We start from the raw sequence: 18,175 nt of genomic DNA, 5'->3' as shown, positions 1-18,175 counted from the left end.
ATGTGGTTTACGAAATATATCCAGCAGTAATGTTAGGTGACTCACCCTGTATACTCTGCTAGCCACCAAGCGGTGTGTGGCGGAGGGCACAATTCGCGCCAAAGTCATATTTTCCTCCCCCCCTATGGTCCACTCGCGGATCGCGCGAGGGAAAAACGACTGTCTAAACGCCCCAGTACGAACTCTTATTTCCCTTATCTATGAATGGTGATCATTGCGCTATTAGAAAGTTGGTGGTAATAATATATGCTCTACATCCTTGGTGAAGATCGGATTTCGGAATTTAGTGAACAGCTCCTTCTGTTTAGCGCGCCATCTATCTGCAAGTGTGTCCACTTCAAATTTTCTATGAGATCTGTAACGCTCTCGCGACGGCTAAATGTATCAGTCACGAGTCTTGCCGCTCTTCTTTGGACCTTCTCAATCTCTTGAATCAGACTCAACTGGCAAGGGTCCCACACAGACGAACAATACTCTAAGACTGGATGAACTAACGTGTTGCAAGCTGTTTCCTTTGTTGAAGGACTGCATCGCTTCAGGATTCTACCAATAAACCGCAATCTAGAGTTCGCCTTACCTTTTACTTGTGTAAACTGATCATTCCATTTGAGATCATTTCGAACAGTCACACCCAGATACTTGACGGACGTTACCGCTTCCAAAGACTGGGCATTTGTTTTGTACTCGTACATTAATGGGGATTTTCGCCTTGTTATACGCAGTAGGTTACACTTACTAATTTTGAGAGATAACTGCCAGGTATTACACCACGCATTTATTTTCTGAAAATCCTCCTTGACTTGTTCACAACTTTCGTGTGATACTACTTTCCTGTAGACTACAGCATCATCGGCAAACAATCTAAAGCCGCTGTCAGTACCATCAACCAGACGTAAAATAGCAGCGGACCTATTACGCTGCCCTGGGGCACACCTGATGTTATGCTTGTTTCAGGACGACATACTGCTCCCTGTCTGTTAGAAAACTTTCTATCCAACCGCATATGTCATCGGATAGACCGTAAGCGCGCACTTTTTGTAGCAAGCGACAGTGCGGAACTGAGTCGAACGCCTTTCGAAAGTCGAGAAATATGGCATCAACTTGGGAGCCGGTTTCTAGAGCCTGTTGTAAATAATGCACAGAAAGGGCCAGTTGTGTCTCGCATGACAGCTGTTTCATAAAACAGTGCTGGTTTCTGCACATGAGCTTCTCAGAGTCTGGAAAGGTCATCATGTTTAAAGCTTTTGACTCTTGCATCAATCGAGATACTGAAGGTAACACGTTTCTTTTGAATGTAATGGCACTCAAAGCTCTTGAAAAGATGAACACACTGATAGAACGTTAGTGTTTTCTTTGAAAGCTTTTGCAAAATTTTCCGAGAAATGAGCTGAAATCGAAAAGTAAGGTGAGCGGAATTGATTATTGCAGTGCAAACACCATCGAGCGTGACTCTCACGTCTCATTTAGATAACAAACCCAATAAATCATAATTATATTACTATTGTGTTACAGAATAACCAGGGATAAGAAAGAAGTACGCTTAATTAGGTTTAATTATATCCATTTTATCCAATTCTGCCAGTGTTTCTTTCTTGTCTGTAATGGTGAGAAAGCTAGGCCCTCTGTCTGCCTACAGGGACTAACGACAGATGTACGTTATGTGGACATTCTTGGAGACAACCTGCATCACTTTGCGGTATTTGAACGGGAATACGAGACATTTCACCGCATGTGGCTTGACGAAATTCATGTTACTTCACTACCATGCCTTGACTGCCCCGTATCAACCCATTTTTATTAAGTTAATAAAAAGAAAACGAAAGGGTAAAGTTTGCGATAGCTCTGGAGGACCGCGTGATGCTGACCGAGCGCCGTGTTATCCTTTGCCATGTGGCAAATTGCGGATGCCGTATTCTAGGAGTGTGGGCGCAGCACACCGCTCCCCCGGCCGTTGTTTGGCTTCCAAACCTTGGAGCTGTTAAGTCTCATTCAATGTGTTCGTCATTTGTCACCGCGAGGTTGAGATGTTCAAGTTCCAATCGTCCCGCCGAAGAACAATCTCTAGCAGTACCTGTAATACAACCCAGGCCAGGTCGCCGCTGTTCTGTCGTCCAGTTATGGGCGCCAGTGACAGTCACTAAGTTTTGTGTCGAGATGATAGCAAAGAGACACAAATCTATTTTGCTTGCTCACCATTACAGTCAAAGAAGAAACAGCAACAAAACCGGAAAAATTTAGCGTAATATTATTTCTTCTATCTTGTTTATTGTAAGATCGGGACGTATTTCGGATCACCACTTAATATAACTGATAATTATTGTAATCAGCTTCTGTGATTACATGCGAAAGAAATATATAATGCATGTCATTTACGTTTCTTCGTAGACGTAATCTTACTCGTTCTCTGTCTTTTTCAATCTCTCGAAGAACTTCACAAATTGTTCGTGAGACGGGACATCAACAGATGGTTTAAAGTACATATTTTCCCCCTAAGAGGTGCCTCGATCTGAAAGTTTCTGTATGCTAGAGGCAAAAGAGTTGAAACATCAATTTTCCTCTAATATCACTATCATCCTCGCATCAGAAAACACAACTTACAAAATTACCATGGAATTCTTGAGGAATTGTTAGCTTCACGTACTAGTGAGTCTGCTGTTACGAAGAACTTCTGTATTTTGCGTTCTGTTATCCTTATACATTTCTTTAAATCATCGGATATACTACTTACGTAAAATGATGGTGGCTGCATGGTACTTATTAAACAACAATTAAGAAAAATGAAAATATTATGGTCTACAGAAATGAAAGAAATCACAAAGGACACCAGAAGGTTGGACTCGCTCGGTACTATACCTCAGGATCGTAAAAGAATCGTACGGTCTACCGTCCTGTGATGACGAGGTTTCCCGAGACGGAGCACAAGTGAATTCAATCTCGATGTCTGGACGGGTCTTTCAACTGAGTCCAACGAATGGAAGTCCAGTACCTTAACACTGCGCTTTCTGGAAGTATTACGATAATTGATTTCTTTCTCACATTTAGAGAATGATAGGACCTAATGCACAAAAATATTTTATTCAAACTATCGTCATTATTATTCAGTTTATTTCTCGATTTGATCAGTGTCCAGTATCCTGTACTAGTATTCCCTCTACAGGGGCTCATACGGCTGTATGAAGGTGTGCCAAGGCTACTCTAGCACAAGAGCAAACTGAGAAAGGAGAGAGAAAGAAGAGACTTAAGAAGGATAAAAGGGGGGGGGGGGGGAAGTGCAACGAGTGCATTCTGGAGACCACGTACAGAATATTTGTGTGACCCATTCTTGAGTACTGCTACAGTGTTTGGAATACCCACCAGATCGTATTTTAAGGAGACATCAAAATAGCTCAGAGGCGAGCTGTTACATTTGCTATCGCTCGATTGCATCACTACGAGAGTTTTGTGGAAATGTTCACTGAGCTTCATCCTTGGTGGGAAGAAACGATCTATTTGAGAATGCAAGCGAGGAAGTTTGGAGAAGCAGGCTGCAGAACGATTCTACCGCGTCCAATGTTTACCTCGCTAATAACGAGAAAATACCGGTTGATCAAAAAGTCAGTATAAATTTGAAAACTTAATAAACCACGGAATAATGTAGATAGAGGGGTACAAATTGACACACATGCTTGGAATGACATGAGGTTTTATTAGAACCTAAAAAGAAAACAAAGTTCACAAAATGTTCGACAGATGGCCCTGGACAGCAAAACGTCAGTGACTGCGCATGACAATCGTGTATAAAAGGAACTTGGCCTCCGAGGTCCCCAGACCTCCGTCCGTGCGATTATTGGCTTTGGGATTACCTGAAGTCGCAAGTGTATCGTGACCGACCGACAGCTCTAGGGATGCTGAAAGACAACATCCGACGCCAGTGCCTCACCATAGCTCCGAACATGCTTTACAGTGCTGTTCACAACATTATTCCTCGACTACAGCTATTGTTGATGAATGATGGTGGACATATTGAGCATTTCCTGTAAAAAACATCATCATTGCTTTGTCTTACTTTGTTATGCTAATTATTGCTATTCTGATCAGATGAAACGCCATCTATCGGACATATTTGAATTTTTGTGTTTTTTTGGTTCTAATAAAACCTCATGTCATTCCAAGCAAGTGTCTCAATTTGTACCCGTCTATCTACATTATTCCGTGGTTTACTCAGTTTTCAAATTTATACTGACTTTTTGATCAGCTGGTACATTGAGTGGCCAAAAGTAATGAGAAGTCTCCGGATGTGCTTCCGGCCGTCGGCTGCTGAAGTGTATGTTGTGCGCCTGCATATAGTCCAGACAGAAATGGGGTCACGATATCCCACATTCAAAATGGGGTCAATCTTACGTTCACCACTTTGTCGATGGTTCTGCTGAGGTGACGTGACGTCCCGTCGTTGTAGTCGTGCAGTGTGGCGGTTTATGCGAGTGGAAACATTGCCATACCGAAGGTCCACACTAGATGCTGTTTACCTTGGAAACTCGAATTGTTACTTAAACTCCGGCGTGCTGTCACCTACGAGTCTTGCACCGATTATCATCCCACGTTCCAAGGCGATTAACTGTCGATGTGCTGCCATTTTCACTATACGCTAGTTTTTAACAGACTGCTTGGATATGGAGTCTCTAGTTGTGCCATGTGTTGCTGCATTCGGGTGTCACACACGGTTCATTTTCGAATGTTACAACCATTGCCATGAGTTTTGGACACTCAAGCGAGACAAGGTTTCACACATACAGGCAAAAATCTTCCTCTTCCTCGACTTATGAGTGGGACGGGAAAGGAAATTGGTACAAAGGCATCTCCACTCTATAAAACACATTGGACAGCGGACTGTGGATGAAGATGTTGAAGGAAGGACTCTGTCACTAGACTGCCACAGATTGGAAGTATAAACTCTCCATCGAAGACCAAACCTCGAGGGTGGACAAACAACGCTGTAGAAACGACGCAGCCGAACTTCAATTATGTCTGAGTGAACACCGGTGAAGAAGGTCAACATTACCCAGTTGTAGTGGTCGGACGTCGTGCGAGGACCGTGACACACGACTGATTTCCATTCACTGGTCTTTTCTGATGCAAGCTCAGAAGCAATGAGTCCTCCCTACTTTACCTGCAGTGAAAGTGTTGGCACGGCCGACAGGAGAGAGCCGGAGGCCCGAGCAAGGAAGTCGAGTAGTGCAAGCAGAGCACGGTCCGTGTGAAGCGCTGTGTGGTGTTTACCTATGGTCGCAGTGGCAGTGGCTGATGGTGAAGGGCCGGTAGTTGAAGAAGTGGTACTTGGTGGTGAAGGCGTTGATGTTGGCGCGGCAGCGGTCGTGCTGTCGGCAGCAGCGGTCCTCCTGGCTGAGCGGCCCCAGGCGGCCGTACGTCGCCACGTCCCCGTTTGGCCCGCACCACAGCGTGCCCGGCGCCATCAGCATCGAGCGTAGCGAGCGCTTCGTCCTGCCCACACACCACCGCTCGTCACTCACCGCCCTGCCCGTACCACAACCTGTCATTCACTGGCCACCACCTCCCAAAGTAATACCAGCTTTCCTCAGTACATGCTTCCAGTGTTGCTTGGTTAGATGATGGTACACTGCTTTCAATAACAGCTGTCCTTTGAGCGGACCATCCCAGTAGTTTCGCACGCCCCCTCTCTGATTTTCTCTTTCATACAAAGACCGTAAAACGAAACAGGACAAAACCCTATAAAATCATCCTATCACTTAAGTATTGCCCCTCCACGGCAGTTTGTAATATCGTTGCACCAAATCTGATCACAAAAGTTTATGGAGATATTAAAACGATACACGGGAGAACACTGTAAATAATTTTCCCTGCTTCAGTCATCTTTTACTACTGGCCATTAAAATTGCTACACCAAGAAGAAATGCAGATGATAAACGGGTATTCATTGGACAAATATATTATACTAGAACTGACATGTGATTACGTTTTCACGCAATTTGGGTGCATAGATCCTGAGAAATCAGTATCCAGAACAACCACCTGTGGCCGTAATAACGGCCTTGATACGCCAGGGCATTGAGTCAAACAGAGCTTGGATGGCGTGTACAGGTACAGCTGCCCATGCACTTTCAATACGATACCACAGTTCATCAAGAGTAGTGACTGGCGTATTGTGACGAGCCAGTTGCTCGGCCACCATTGACCAGACGTTTTCAGTTGGTGACAGATTTCGAGAATGTGCTGGCTAGGGCAGCAGTCGAACATTTTTTGTATCCAGAAAGGCCCGTACAGGACCTGCAACATGCGCTCGTGCATTATCCTGCTGAAATGTAGGGTTTCGCATGGATCGGAATTAAGGGTAGAGCCACGGGTCGTAAAACATCTGAAATGAAACGTCCACTGTTCAAAGTGCCATCAATGCGAACAAGAGGTGACCGAGGCGTGTAACCAATGGCACCCCATACCATCACGCCTGGTGATACTCCAGTATGGCGATGACGAATACACGGTTCCAATGTGCGTTCACCGCGATGTCGCCAAACACGGATGCGACCATCATGATGCTGTAAACAAAACCTGGATTCATCCGAAAAAATGACGTTTTGCATTCGTGCACCCAGGTTCGTCGTTGAGTACAGCATCGCAGGCACTCCTGTCTGTGATGCAGCGTCAAGGGTAACCGCAGTCATGGTCTCCGAGCTGATAGTCCATGATGCTGCAATTGTCGTCGAACTGTTCGTGCAGATGGTTGTCTTACAAACGTCCCCATCTGTTGACTCAGAGATCGAGACCTGGCTGCACGATCCGTTACAGCCATGCAGATAAGATGCCTGTCATCTCGACTGCTAGTGATACGAGGTCGTTGGGATCCAGCACGGCGTTCCGTATTACCCTCCTGAACCCTTCGATTCCATATTCTGCTAACAGTCACTGGATCTCGACCAAAACGAACAGCAATGTCGCGATACGGTAAACCGCAATCGCGATAAGGTACAATCCGACCTTTATCAAAGACGGAAACGTGATGGTACGCATTTCTCCGAGGCATCACATCAACGTTTCACCAGGCAACGCCGGTCAACCGCTGTTTGTGTAAGATAAATCGGTTGGAAACTTTCCTCATGTCAGCACGTTGTAAGTGTCGTCATCGGCGCCAACCTTGTCTGAATGGTCTGAAAAGCTAATCATTTGCATATCACAGCACATCTTCTTCCTGTCGATTAAATTTCGCGTCTGTAGCACGTCATCTTGGTGGTGTAGCAATTTTAATGGCCAGTAGTGTAATATGTATCATTACGACACAGGAACATGCTGCTATTAACAGGGGTATCACAAATACATAATAGATTTAACGCAGGGTATCTGTCGAGGTGGATCCGTAATTCTTTCAAATACTAAGTGCCAGATTTTCATTTTCTTTCCCTGGATACGTGCAAACTATTAGTCCTAAAGAAAAAAAATGAACAGGACATTTCTGTAGGAAATTTAATGTAGTTAAATTTTGTACTGTGGTACGGTTTCACCAGAGGCCTTAGCTTTCGAATTATTTAAGAGAAACCCACAAAAGAGAACTTCAAACGCGTTTTTCTTGAATAAATCGAAAACAGAGTTCTCTAGCGAAAATGTATCTCAGTACAAAATTTAATTACTATAATTTTCCTACAAAAAGGTTGTGAGGGGTTCACTACCCACCTGGAGCAAATGTAATTTCGATGTGTTGCTCACACGCTGCCTGCGACAGAAAATATCTTTGCTGCAATAGAGTCGCAGGTCGGTGTAGCAGTTGCAGGTGCTCGCTGCTACAGGGCAGTTGTAGTCTGTCGCTGATACAGCGCAATTCATAGCCATGTATTGTAGGGTAAATTTTATTATTTTTGTTGGCATGCGCGTAATCAAGTCACTTGTCTGAGATGTTAATATGAATTTGTTTCAATCTTTTTTATGATTCGCCGGCACCAGTTGGCCCAGATTTGCAATATTCAATTTTTCATGCAATGGATTCGAGATCTTTATTAGTAATGTAAAAGATTTTCAGAATACAATTTTTACCAGTCAAGAAAAAAAGAAGAAATAATTTTGTCTTAAGTCATTTCCAGTCCCGATCCAGTCATTTATTTAAATTTAAATATTTCAGAAATTTTCTCAGTTTATAGTCACGTGTTGTTTAGTAATCAGACTACCAGCTGTGCAGCTGTGTCAATAAGCAAAGTCAATTTTTCTAATAATTCAGATCTCAGACAAGTGTTGTCCAGTTTTAGTAGATAGGCCAGCATTGCGCTAAGCTGTGCCATTCACAAGCAGATATATAGACAGCGTTATCCGGCGACACCATTATGAGGTAAGAATTTTTCAGTTTATTCAGGTTGATTTCACAGGGCCATAGCGTAACTCTGCTTACGTCAAAATTTATATAGTAAGCGACTGCAACTGCTGCCGAGATTGTATTGCAGCAAAGATATTTTCTGTTGCAGGCAGCGCGTGAGCATACATCGAAATTACATTTGCTCCAGCAGGGTAGTGAACGCCGTACAAGGTCCTGTTCATTTTTGTCTGCAGGACTAACAGTTTGCATGTAGTGAGCGATAGAAAATGAAAATGTCGCACGTGGTTGTTCAAGGCGTTGTGGGTTGCATAAAACCCATAAGTAAGAGCAGCTGAATCACCCTATATATTTTGATCCTATTTTACGTCATTCCCGTGTTACGCCGCCACACCCTACCTGTATGCAAAGGAAGGACGTTCAAATGGTTCAAATGGCTCTGAGCGCTATGGGACTTAATTTCTGAGGTCATCAGTCCCCTAGAACTTAGAACTACTTAAACCTAACTAACCTAAGGACATCACACACATCCATGCCCGAGGCAGGATTCGAACCTGCGACCGTAGCGGTCGCGCGGTTCCAGAGTGTAGCGCCTAGAACCGCTCGGCCACTCCGGCCAGGTAGGAAGGAAGAGAGGCGTTTTGCCGGCCGGGGTGACCGAGCGGTTCTAGCCGCTACAGTCTGTTTAAGTAGTTCTAAGTTCTAGGGGACTGATGACCTCAGAAGTTAAGTCCCATAGTGCACAGAGCCATTTGAACCATTTTTGAGTCGTTTTATGCTCAGGTTTTCCACTAACACTTCTGCTCCTCTCCCTTTCCTATATATTTTCCCATAAATTAATCGAGTATGTGCAAATGAGATAAACGAATGTGAGTTTCGTGAAGACAGCCAGTAGCTGTAGTCCGCTACCGTAGTTTTGCAACCAGTAGTAACGTAGGTGGAACACGCCTAATTGTGCCGTCAGGGTAAGTGAGTGGTCAGGTAAAGTTAAGTTGGCAAGGCGAACACCGTGGTTCTCTTTCGTACCTGCCCACGCTTGAAAAGTGAGAGCTATTACGATACGTCTGGTCTAGGGCATTCTTTTGCTGAGACTTGTGGGAACTGTTTTGTCTTTCGGACATCTTGGACTGAGATATTTAAATACACTTAGTGTGTGTTATTTGTTCTTAATAATCTCATTCAGCGTTTTCTGTATCATCATAAATTCATGTAAGCTACTGTAGCAGTAATTCTGTGGGCGTTTTGAATATTAGTACGTTTTTCGGTGGTTAGTATTCTGTGCGGGAGTTGATTTTAAGCCAATAAGAATACAGCACAAAGGAATTTGTTCTCATGTACAGCTCCTAAAGTGAGACTGATTCAATGTGAAAAGTAAATTAGAAAAGTTGAAGTTTGGTGGTTTTGTTCTTGATTGGTTTTAGGAATTGAGTCCATTCTTTCATTAATCTGCAGCAATGACATGCGCCTTCAATACTTTTCCTATAACCTACAGAGATTTCCAAATGAAAGCTGATTTTCTATGGAATAAGTGGGTTCTTTCTTTCTGTGTATAAGCGGTATGATCAGTCAAGTATTCACTTCTGTTTACGCCTTGTGTAACGGAAGAAATACCTACAAGTGTGGATTATTTTCTTTGGATTTTGTAATGTGTAATTAAACATATTATTTGCTGTTTGATGCACGCTCATAGTTGAGCCAGGGCATTTCTGATTAGTATTGCACTTGGTAGCGGTTGTTTGCAGTGGAGAATCACCGTCATTGTGTTTCTTTGACAAATGGACAGGCGTGTGATTGCGTTCTCTTCTGTCCTAAACCCCGTGTTCCTTTTGTTTGCTCATCCTTGTCTTCTCCATCTACATTGCTCATAGAAGGCTAACCACTCTGTGTGATACAAGGTAAATTGATTTTATTTATTAATTTTTTTTTTTAGAATGGGGACCGTTCATATAGATTGTGTTACTGAGTAATTTTTTGTGCACGATTCAGTCATGATCAACCGTACTCCGGCAAAAGATTATTGATTGAAATATTTAAAAGAGAGCCAGGCCTTTGTGCTATTAGCCTATCCAATTCTTAACGCGTTAATAAAGTAATAAGATGGATTTTCATGAATAGAGGCAGAAGTCGTTTTTTGATTTTTCTGTTACATGGTTAACTGAGATCAAATTTTCTATTGGACTTTACGAGCAATTTCGTGAGGGTGAGTCACTAACTATTGCCACTCCGAAAGTATGATAGGAGCTGAAAAGTTTGTGGAACAAAAGTTGAATGGAACAACGGGGACCATAATATGACGTTGGTTTTTTTGTTGCTAGGTGAAGGTCAACTTTTTTTAAAAGGGGATGCCATAGTTTGGTACTTATTTTCTGATAGCGGCTATCGAGGCGAATTCAATGATGTGTAACAGTAAGGTCTTTGAAGGTCAACGAAGGTCACAAAGATGGCCTGCTCGTCCATTTACAGAAGGTGTTCGAAGTGATGACCATTGGTATCAATACGGCGCTGCAATCTTCTTATCTTGGACCGAGTGGTATTCCTTATCACTTCGCCACTTATCGAAGCACATGCTCTGACAGTTCTCTCTCGCATATCTTCCAGGTGTAGTCGGAATGTCTTTATAAACAATGTCTTTTACGAATTCCTACAAGAAAAAATCCAGAGGCGTCAAGTCTGGCGAACGAGCCGTCCACGACACATATCCTCCGCGTCCAATCCAACGACTTGGGAATTGTCTCTGCAACTCATTTCTAGCCATCAGCGAAAAACGTGCCGGGCACTCATCGTGTTGATACCACAGTCTGTTGTCTGTTCCTAAAGGTATTCCTTCCAATAACAGACCTGATATTTCGCGCAGGAATGTGGTGTACTTCCTACCATTAAGATTTCTTTCGATGAAATAGGGGCCTGTAATTCTGTCCTCCAGAATCCCACACCGTACATGCACCGACCACGCTTTTTGGTGTGCAACTTGCCGCAGTCAAAATGGATTTTCAGTTGCCCAGTAATGCATGTTATACAAAGTAACATTTTCATGTTTCGTGAATGTAGCCGCGTCAGTAAATAAAATAAAATTGATAAATGCGTCATCTCTTTGAATCGGGAGACCATCGGCAGAATTCAGTGCGACGCATACAATCCGTACCAGTTAATTCTTGGAGGAGACTGATGTGGCAAGATGATATTTATGGCGGTGCAAAACGCGAACAACACTGCTCTGGCTCATGCCAGATTCCCTTGCGATTTGACGCGAACCAACACAAGGTTCTCGAACCACATGGCAAGAGTACCAATTTCCATTTCCTCGTTAGTAACTTTCCTTTGCCGGATATGTTTCCGATGCGTTAAAGTTCTAAATCTCAATTTATCGTACACATATTTAAATTTACGATGTGTAGGGTGAGTACGTTGAGGATAACTTTGAGCGTATAAGCCTCTAGCTCTCAGTGAATTTCGTTGGTGTTGTCCGTAAATGACAAACATATCGACTTGTTCTCCGAAGGAATATATCATCCACATTCGCTTGATTTACATGTCAATAGCACGTTAGATGGATACGTCGTATTCGGCATACATTTACTATTTGCAGGATATACGAGAGAGAATTGTCAGGGAATATGCTTCGATAAGTGCCAAAGTGATAAGGAATATCACTCAATCCATGATAAGAAGATTTCAGCACTGCATTGATACCTATGGCCATCACTTCGAACACCTTCTGTAAATGGACGTTAATGCCACTATTTTTACCTTCGTTGAACTTCACATCATTGGATTCGTCTCGATAGCCGCTAACTATAGCATCCCATCTAAAAAAGCGAAGTTGACCTTCATATCACTGACGCGATCCGACCTGGCAACAAAAAACCAACGTCGTGTTATAGCCCCTGTTGTATCATGCAACATTTGTTCCACAAACTTTTCAGCTCTTATCATACTTTCGTACTTATTCTAGGTGGCAATAGTGACTCACCCTGTATATGGCTCACAAAGTCAGAATTCAGCTTTTTCTTTCCTCTCCACATCAGAGATTACGTCTTTTATATTAGCATGGTGTCTAAACACGTCGCGGTAATAAATATTATTAAAAAATGACTGAAGCAATAAAAAGTATTTCACAGATTTATAATACAGTCGTGGACGGCAACCAATTCCACACAGTATGGATGAATTTAAGACAGCAGTGTCAGACTGATGGTGAAATGTGTTACTGGGAGGGGCAAAGTTCCAATGATTATCAGTTCCGACATTTCTAAACTGATCACTAAATCATCTTCGGAGCAATACCCATAGTGAGTGTTCAATAAACATGTACAAATCTTCTTGCAACCAAGAAGAGCAGAGAAGATGTATTTCTAGACTATTTCAAAATCTCTAAATTCAAGTTTCTTTCAACCTCACCATTTCTACGTCAGGTAAAAATGTATGTATCACTACGATGAATTGAATGTAGTCAATAGGTATGAAACCAATGATGATACACTGACAGGAAATGGCAACAGCGAAAACGGTTCAGAAATGTTCAGCCTGCTTTGCAACGAATACGTTGTGTCAACTGAAAATTTGTGCCATGACGCGACCCGAAACCAGATTTTCTTCTTTCTTGAGCAAATCCTAAGGATGGTCAGAATTTAAAGCCCCGTCGACGATGACTTCTTTAGAGATGGAGCAAAGGCGCAGAGTGCGAAAGAATGAAGATGGAAATCTGCCAAGTCCTTTCAAATGTATCATGCTGACATTCGGCTTAAACTATTTATGAAAACCAAGGGAAACACTAGGAGCAATCTAAGGCAAAAATTTTTCGCATATGATTTTAAAAATAATACTGTGGGTGTAGGACATCACATCCCTGCAATTAGTGGATCCACTGAAGAATTTATTTGTTGTTGCGCTAATTAGCATTTCATGGCCCCACACGTTTCATGACATTTTTGCCAAAGCGAGGTCACAACTGTTGAAAGATTCATTATCTTGTTAAACAGGTTTTTTGCTTTTTGTCAATTCAGATCTTCTGCTCCTCTTGGATACAGGACACCATCCTCAAGTTCGTTCCATAATCTACCTGACACCCTGTTTATGAAGAAACAGGACAGTCCTGAATAACGTTAACTCACTACCTGAAGAAGCAAGTCTAATGTCCGCCTTTCGTGGCCTGCACTCCAGTAGTTAATGGGGACCTTCCTTTCTCATCTCTAGACACTTCTAAAGATGTTTTGTGATCGGTGTTCCGGCATCATCGCCTTCGTCTGAACTGCACCATCACAGATAATCAACTATACTGAACTCTACTATTTTGTCGGGCGGAAATAAACGCCAAAGAGCTGCAAGAGGCCAATCACAGTAATATTGTCATCAGATTCACTTCGCTGCTGGGCGAAAAAGTAATAAGCCACTGTACGTGATCGGCGTCCATCGCACGACGTTATTCTAGGGTTTTGACTTCCTACCTATACGATAAACACATACTTCAACATATGATAATTTCAACGCCACAACAATTTAATTTCAATTTAGCAAACGATTTGTTACAGCACGCTTGACTACAATAAAGCCTCAGAAGATAGGCGAACGCCTGAAATGTATCAAATCATTTAATTAAGAGGTTTTCGTCGCAATGTAGAGAACCTTAATGCAGCGTATCCTTACTACTCCAAGACATTTAGGTTCCTATCTCAATTTTTTCTATGTTTTTCCGAAAAATACATGTCGCCTGTGAACAATCGTTGTTTCGATATTATTTGTAGTTGTAGAAAACACACTTAGTTTATCAGTTATCTCAACAACCAGATATACGCTGTTTAAAATCATCAGTTGCGTTGTACTGCATTGTGTTTCATAGGATTTATGAATGTTCTAAAAGAAACTGCTCGTTTTCGTGGCAGGAATGATTCATTTCACATCTTCACATCCTTCTAATAAATTTCTATTTTCCGTTTGATCTTGATGAAAGTGAGACGAAAGAGTGGATAATGAGGAAACCGAAAGTAGACTAAACCGGCATAGCACAAAAGTAATTATACAGACTGAAATAATACGCAGAACATAAAATAAATCAGTTCTATTGTAGCATGTCAACATGGTTGATTTGTGCCAGCATGGTTTCCTCCTTAAGTAAAATGATTATAATTAGTTAACACTTGACTCTTTTAACAGATCTATCTTAAAAATCTACTCTGAATGCGGTTAATGGAGCACACCAACTAAAGCACACGTGACACCTTGCACTCTACATTCAGTTAATATTAAAGAATGTTGTGTTAGGACAGATTTCCGAAGAACTATTAGGGGATGTGTTCATCTGCAGATCAGGTATTTACACTTTAACGACACAAAACATATAGGCAGTTTTCTCACGGACAGATGGATGAAGCACTACGCTGTAAGACCAGACACACAGGGAAGTTCTTCTTGGGATACAATATGCCGGCTTTGACAGATGACGCAATGAACATGGCTACCTTATTGCGTTCAAAAATACGTCTGCGCATCAGCATATCACTTCATCTACAAGGGAAGCCTACACAAACGTTGTATAGCCATTGGCCACCCACAGAAAACGAGGGGTTTCGGACGAGATGCATATCTCAGTGATTATTGTGAAATAAATAGTATTAATACGCAAAACTCGGTGTCAACAAGTTCTTGCGACCTAGCAGAAGTGCACTATCTAGTAGATTTATCGGCAACTTGTGTATAGTATAATGAAAAAGAAATCAATAAGAGAGAACATACATACAAAACAAAAACTGAATTGCCGTTTAATTGCCACCTAGTCCAAGAGCAGAATACGACAATTTCAAAATTAATAAAAGCTCAGCTATCATGACACAGCCTAGCAACAGCCTTTGTATGCAGGGCATATGAAAAATAAGAGCGATCAGAAAGAGTCTCGAATGAAAAATAGCCCACAGTTGCACTAAATTATGTTTATTTTAAATCTTGACCATGGTTTCCGCTATAATAATATAGCCTTCTTCAGAAGCCATACACACTAACAAATGGAAAATGTCTTAGCTCAGAGGTTGCCTCAAGACCAATAAAATAACTTCAACAGACGTAAGCCTGTTTCGAACATAATTAAAATTACATATGTCACCGTATGTCCTCCGCCACCACCTCTGAGTTTAACAGAGATGTGTGAACAGGCCGACCTCTTAGAACATAACATCACTGTTGGGGAGTGAACATTGTACCGTGGGATGGATCTGATCAGCGAAAATAGTTTCATAATCATTGCCAGTAATGCGACCTTGCAGAATAAGCTGGAGGCCACGGAATACCATGAAATGACTGAGCAAATCATCACCGAACCCCTGCCATCTTTCACTCCTGACACGTAAACACGTCCAAAAGTTGGAAACGGTGTGTAGTAAGACTCATCCGAACGAATGACTTCCTTCCATTACTCTATAGTCCTCGTTTTCCTGTTACATTTGCATCGCTGAGATGTAGTTTTGGAATTGCAGCTCCCCTTGCAGTTTTTACCTTAGGAAGCTCCCTTTGTGTTGTTTCGGTGGTGACAGGGGTCGCGAGTGCGACATTCAGTTCTGCAGCGACCTTGGCAACTGTCGTTCCCTATTTTCCGCCGTAGTTGTCTTCAGCAACCGTCATCACTGCCACTCAACAGACTCCGTCCGCGTTCTGACTTGGCGGATGATGTCTTCCCGCTTTCCCAGGGTGCTGTTTAGATCTTCGATACGATGTCTCTTGAAACACCAAACACTCGTCTACCTTCGTTATGGAAACACCGACCCTTCGAGAGCACCAGCAACTTGCCCACTTTCGAATTCACTCATCTCCGCCCTAAAGCACTCACAATTGCACAGGACATTGTTCTGACACTTGCAACGTATTGAAGACATCGCACATGTAGCGTTCGTGGTTGAAAACGCCAACTCCACCTGCAGCCTTGACTAGCAACTGCCTCTCTCGCGGGGTTTCCATACTTTTGTCCAACGCCCATAGCAGCACCTGATCGTTAGCCACAATGAGAATTCGACTTTCGAGAAATTATTACCGCGCTCGAAGTCCTAGAAACACGACAGCCGAAGTGCACGTGGCGTAAGTGTCTGAAGGGTGTCATTTATTATGAGCTGCTAAAACCTGGTGAAATCGTCAACACTGATCGCTAACAACAGCAAATGATCTATTTAATTCGAACATTATTTGAAAAACGATCGGAATGTGGAAAAAGGCAACACAGTCATGTTGCTCCATGATAAGGCCCCATCATACACAGCAAAACCGGTCAGGGAAACGTTTGAGGCGTTCAGTTGGGAAATACTAGGGCATGCGGCTTATATTTCAGACTTGGCTCCGGCCGATTATCATCTGTTTGCATGACTGGGTCACGCTCTCGCTGAACAACGCTTCAGTTCGTATGAAAATGTCCAAAAATGGCTCGCTGGCAGGTTCACTTAAAAAAAAAACTTTTTTTTGGCATGGCATTCATAGCCTGCCGGAGAGATACGAGAAATGTATAAACAGCAATGGAGAGTATTTTGAATAAAATATTGTTTGTGAGTTTTAAACAACAGACGTGTAATTATTGCAACCAAATTCCCGTTTCACACTTCTACACCTGGTATGGTATTGAGAAACAGCTAAAAATTTTCTATATCTATTCCCGAAAGAAAAAACCAGTCTCCGTTTCCCAAGCGAGACTGTTTTTGTTCTGAAAAAGTTTTAAACTGGTTGCTGTAAGAGCCTGCTACGATGGAAAGGGAAACTTTGTTTTTAAGGTCCACATAAATTCACATCGCCAGTATAAAGAAGCAAGATAAATATGGAGAAGATGGTGTTTACTGCCATAGTTACGTATTAATATGAAAAATGTGAAGTTCACTATTGTCTGACATATGTGGTTACAACATTTAAAAGTCCGTAGAAGTACGGTCTCAATGAATATGTGCTAGTGGGATTCGATCCCCAGTCATTTCCGGAACTTTTTTCCGTCACTTTCCGCTTTTGTCACCTCTAGCAGTGATCTTTTGAACGTGAAAAATGCTAAATTGTTCTGTGGTTCACACCAGCGTGAAAGTCTTTATTCCCCTACAACTGACTGGGTAGACCAGTTCGAAATTGTAAGGAAGGCGAGGGCGTAACCACCTCCACCAAAAGAGCCATACCTGGCCAAACACCGTAGTGCTCAAACCAACCTTCAAGTCAAATACAGCTTTACTGTTATTTCAGACGTTCTTTACTCACGAATAGCAACTGATCCTGCTGCTAGATGTATCAATGTGCAGGGGATTCATGTGAATGTTCAAAGAGAGCAGCACTGTCGACAGTTTCTAGAAATTCCACTAGAACCTCGAGGGAAGATAGATGCTACGCTCAGGGAAAGTGTTACGAGCAACTCGCCATGTTAATTTCATCATCCGTCAAAGTCAACACCTTACACTGATCAGCCAGGACATTATGACCACCTACCTAATAGCGGGCATGTCCAACTTTGGTACGGATAACAACGGCGACGCGTCATGGCATGGAAGCAATGAAGCCTTAGTAGTTCGCTGGAGGGAGTTGGCACCGCATCTGCGCACACAAGTCACGTAATTCCGAGGAGGGGGTCGACGACGGGTTCTGAAGACACATTCAGTCACATCCCGGATATGTTCGACCGGCTTCAGATCTGGTGAGTTGGCGGTGTGTGTGTGGGGGGGGGCGGGGGGGGGGGGCGGGGGGGGGGGGCAGCTCATCAATTGGAACTCCCATTATGTTCCTCGAACCACTCGATTATACTCCTGGTCTTGTGAGATGTCGCATTATCTTGTTGAAAAATGCCACTGTCTTGAGGAAACATGATCGTCATGAAGGGGTGTACGTGGTGTGCAACCAGTGTACGATACATCTTGACCGTCATGGTTC

General features: G+C 42.8%; 1 protein-coding gene across 3 annotated transcripts in view; it reads right to left on the bottom strand.

Annotated features, from left to right (window-relative positions):
* Nucleotides 1–18,175, bottom strand: part of LOC126336773 (uncharacterized) — a 380,424-nt gene that overhangs the window by 174,198 nt on the left and 188,051 nt on the right. The window contains exon 4 of one of the 3 annotated variants that reach the window (XM_050000801.1): nt 5,257–5,478. The exons of the other annotated variants lie outside the window; for them this stretch is intronic. Within the exon in view, the coding sequence (XP_049856758.1) occupies nt 5,257–5,478 (222 nt within the window). The remainder of the gene's footprint in view (nt 1–5,256; nt 5,479–18,175) is intronic. 3 annotated transcript variants of the gene reach the window in all.

Source organism: Schistocerca gregaria, chromosome 1, assembly GCF_023897955.1.
Source record: "Schistocerca gregaria isolate iqSchGreg1 chromosome 1, iqSchGreg1.2, whole genome shotgun sequence".
Taxonomy (NCBI): Eukaryota; Metazoa; Arthropoda; class Insecta; order Orthoptera; family Acrididae; genus Schistocerca; species Schistocerca gregaria.
This window is presented reverse-complemented; position numbering and strand designations above follow the sequence as displayed.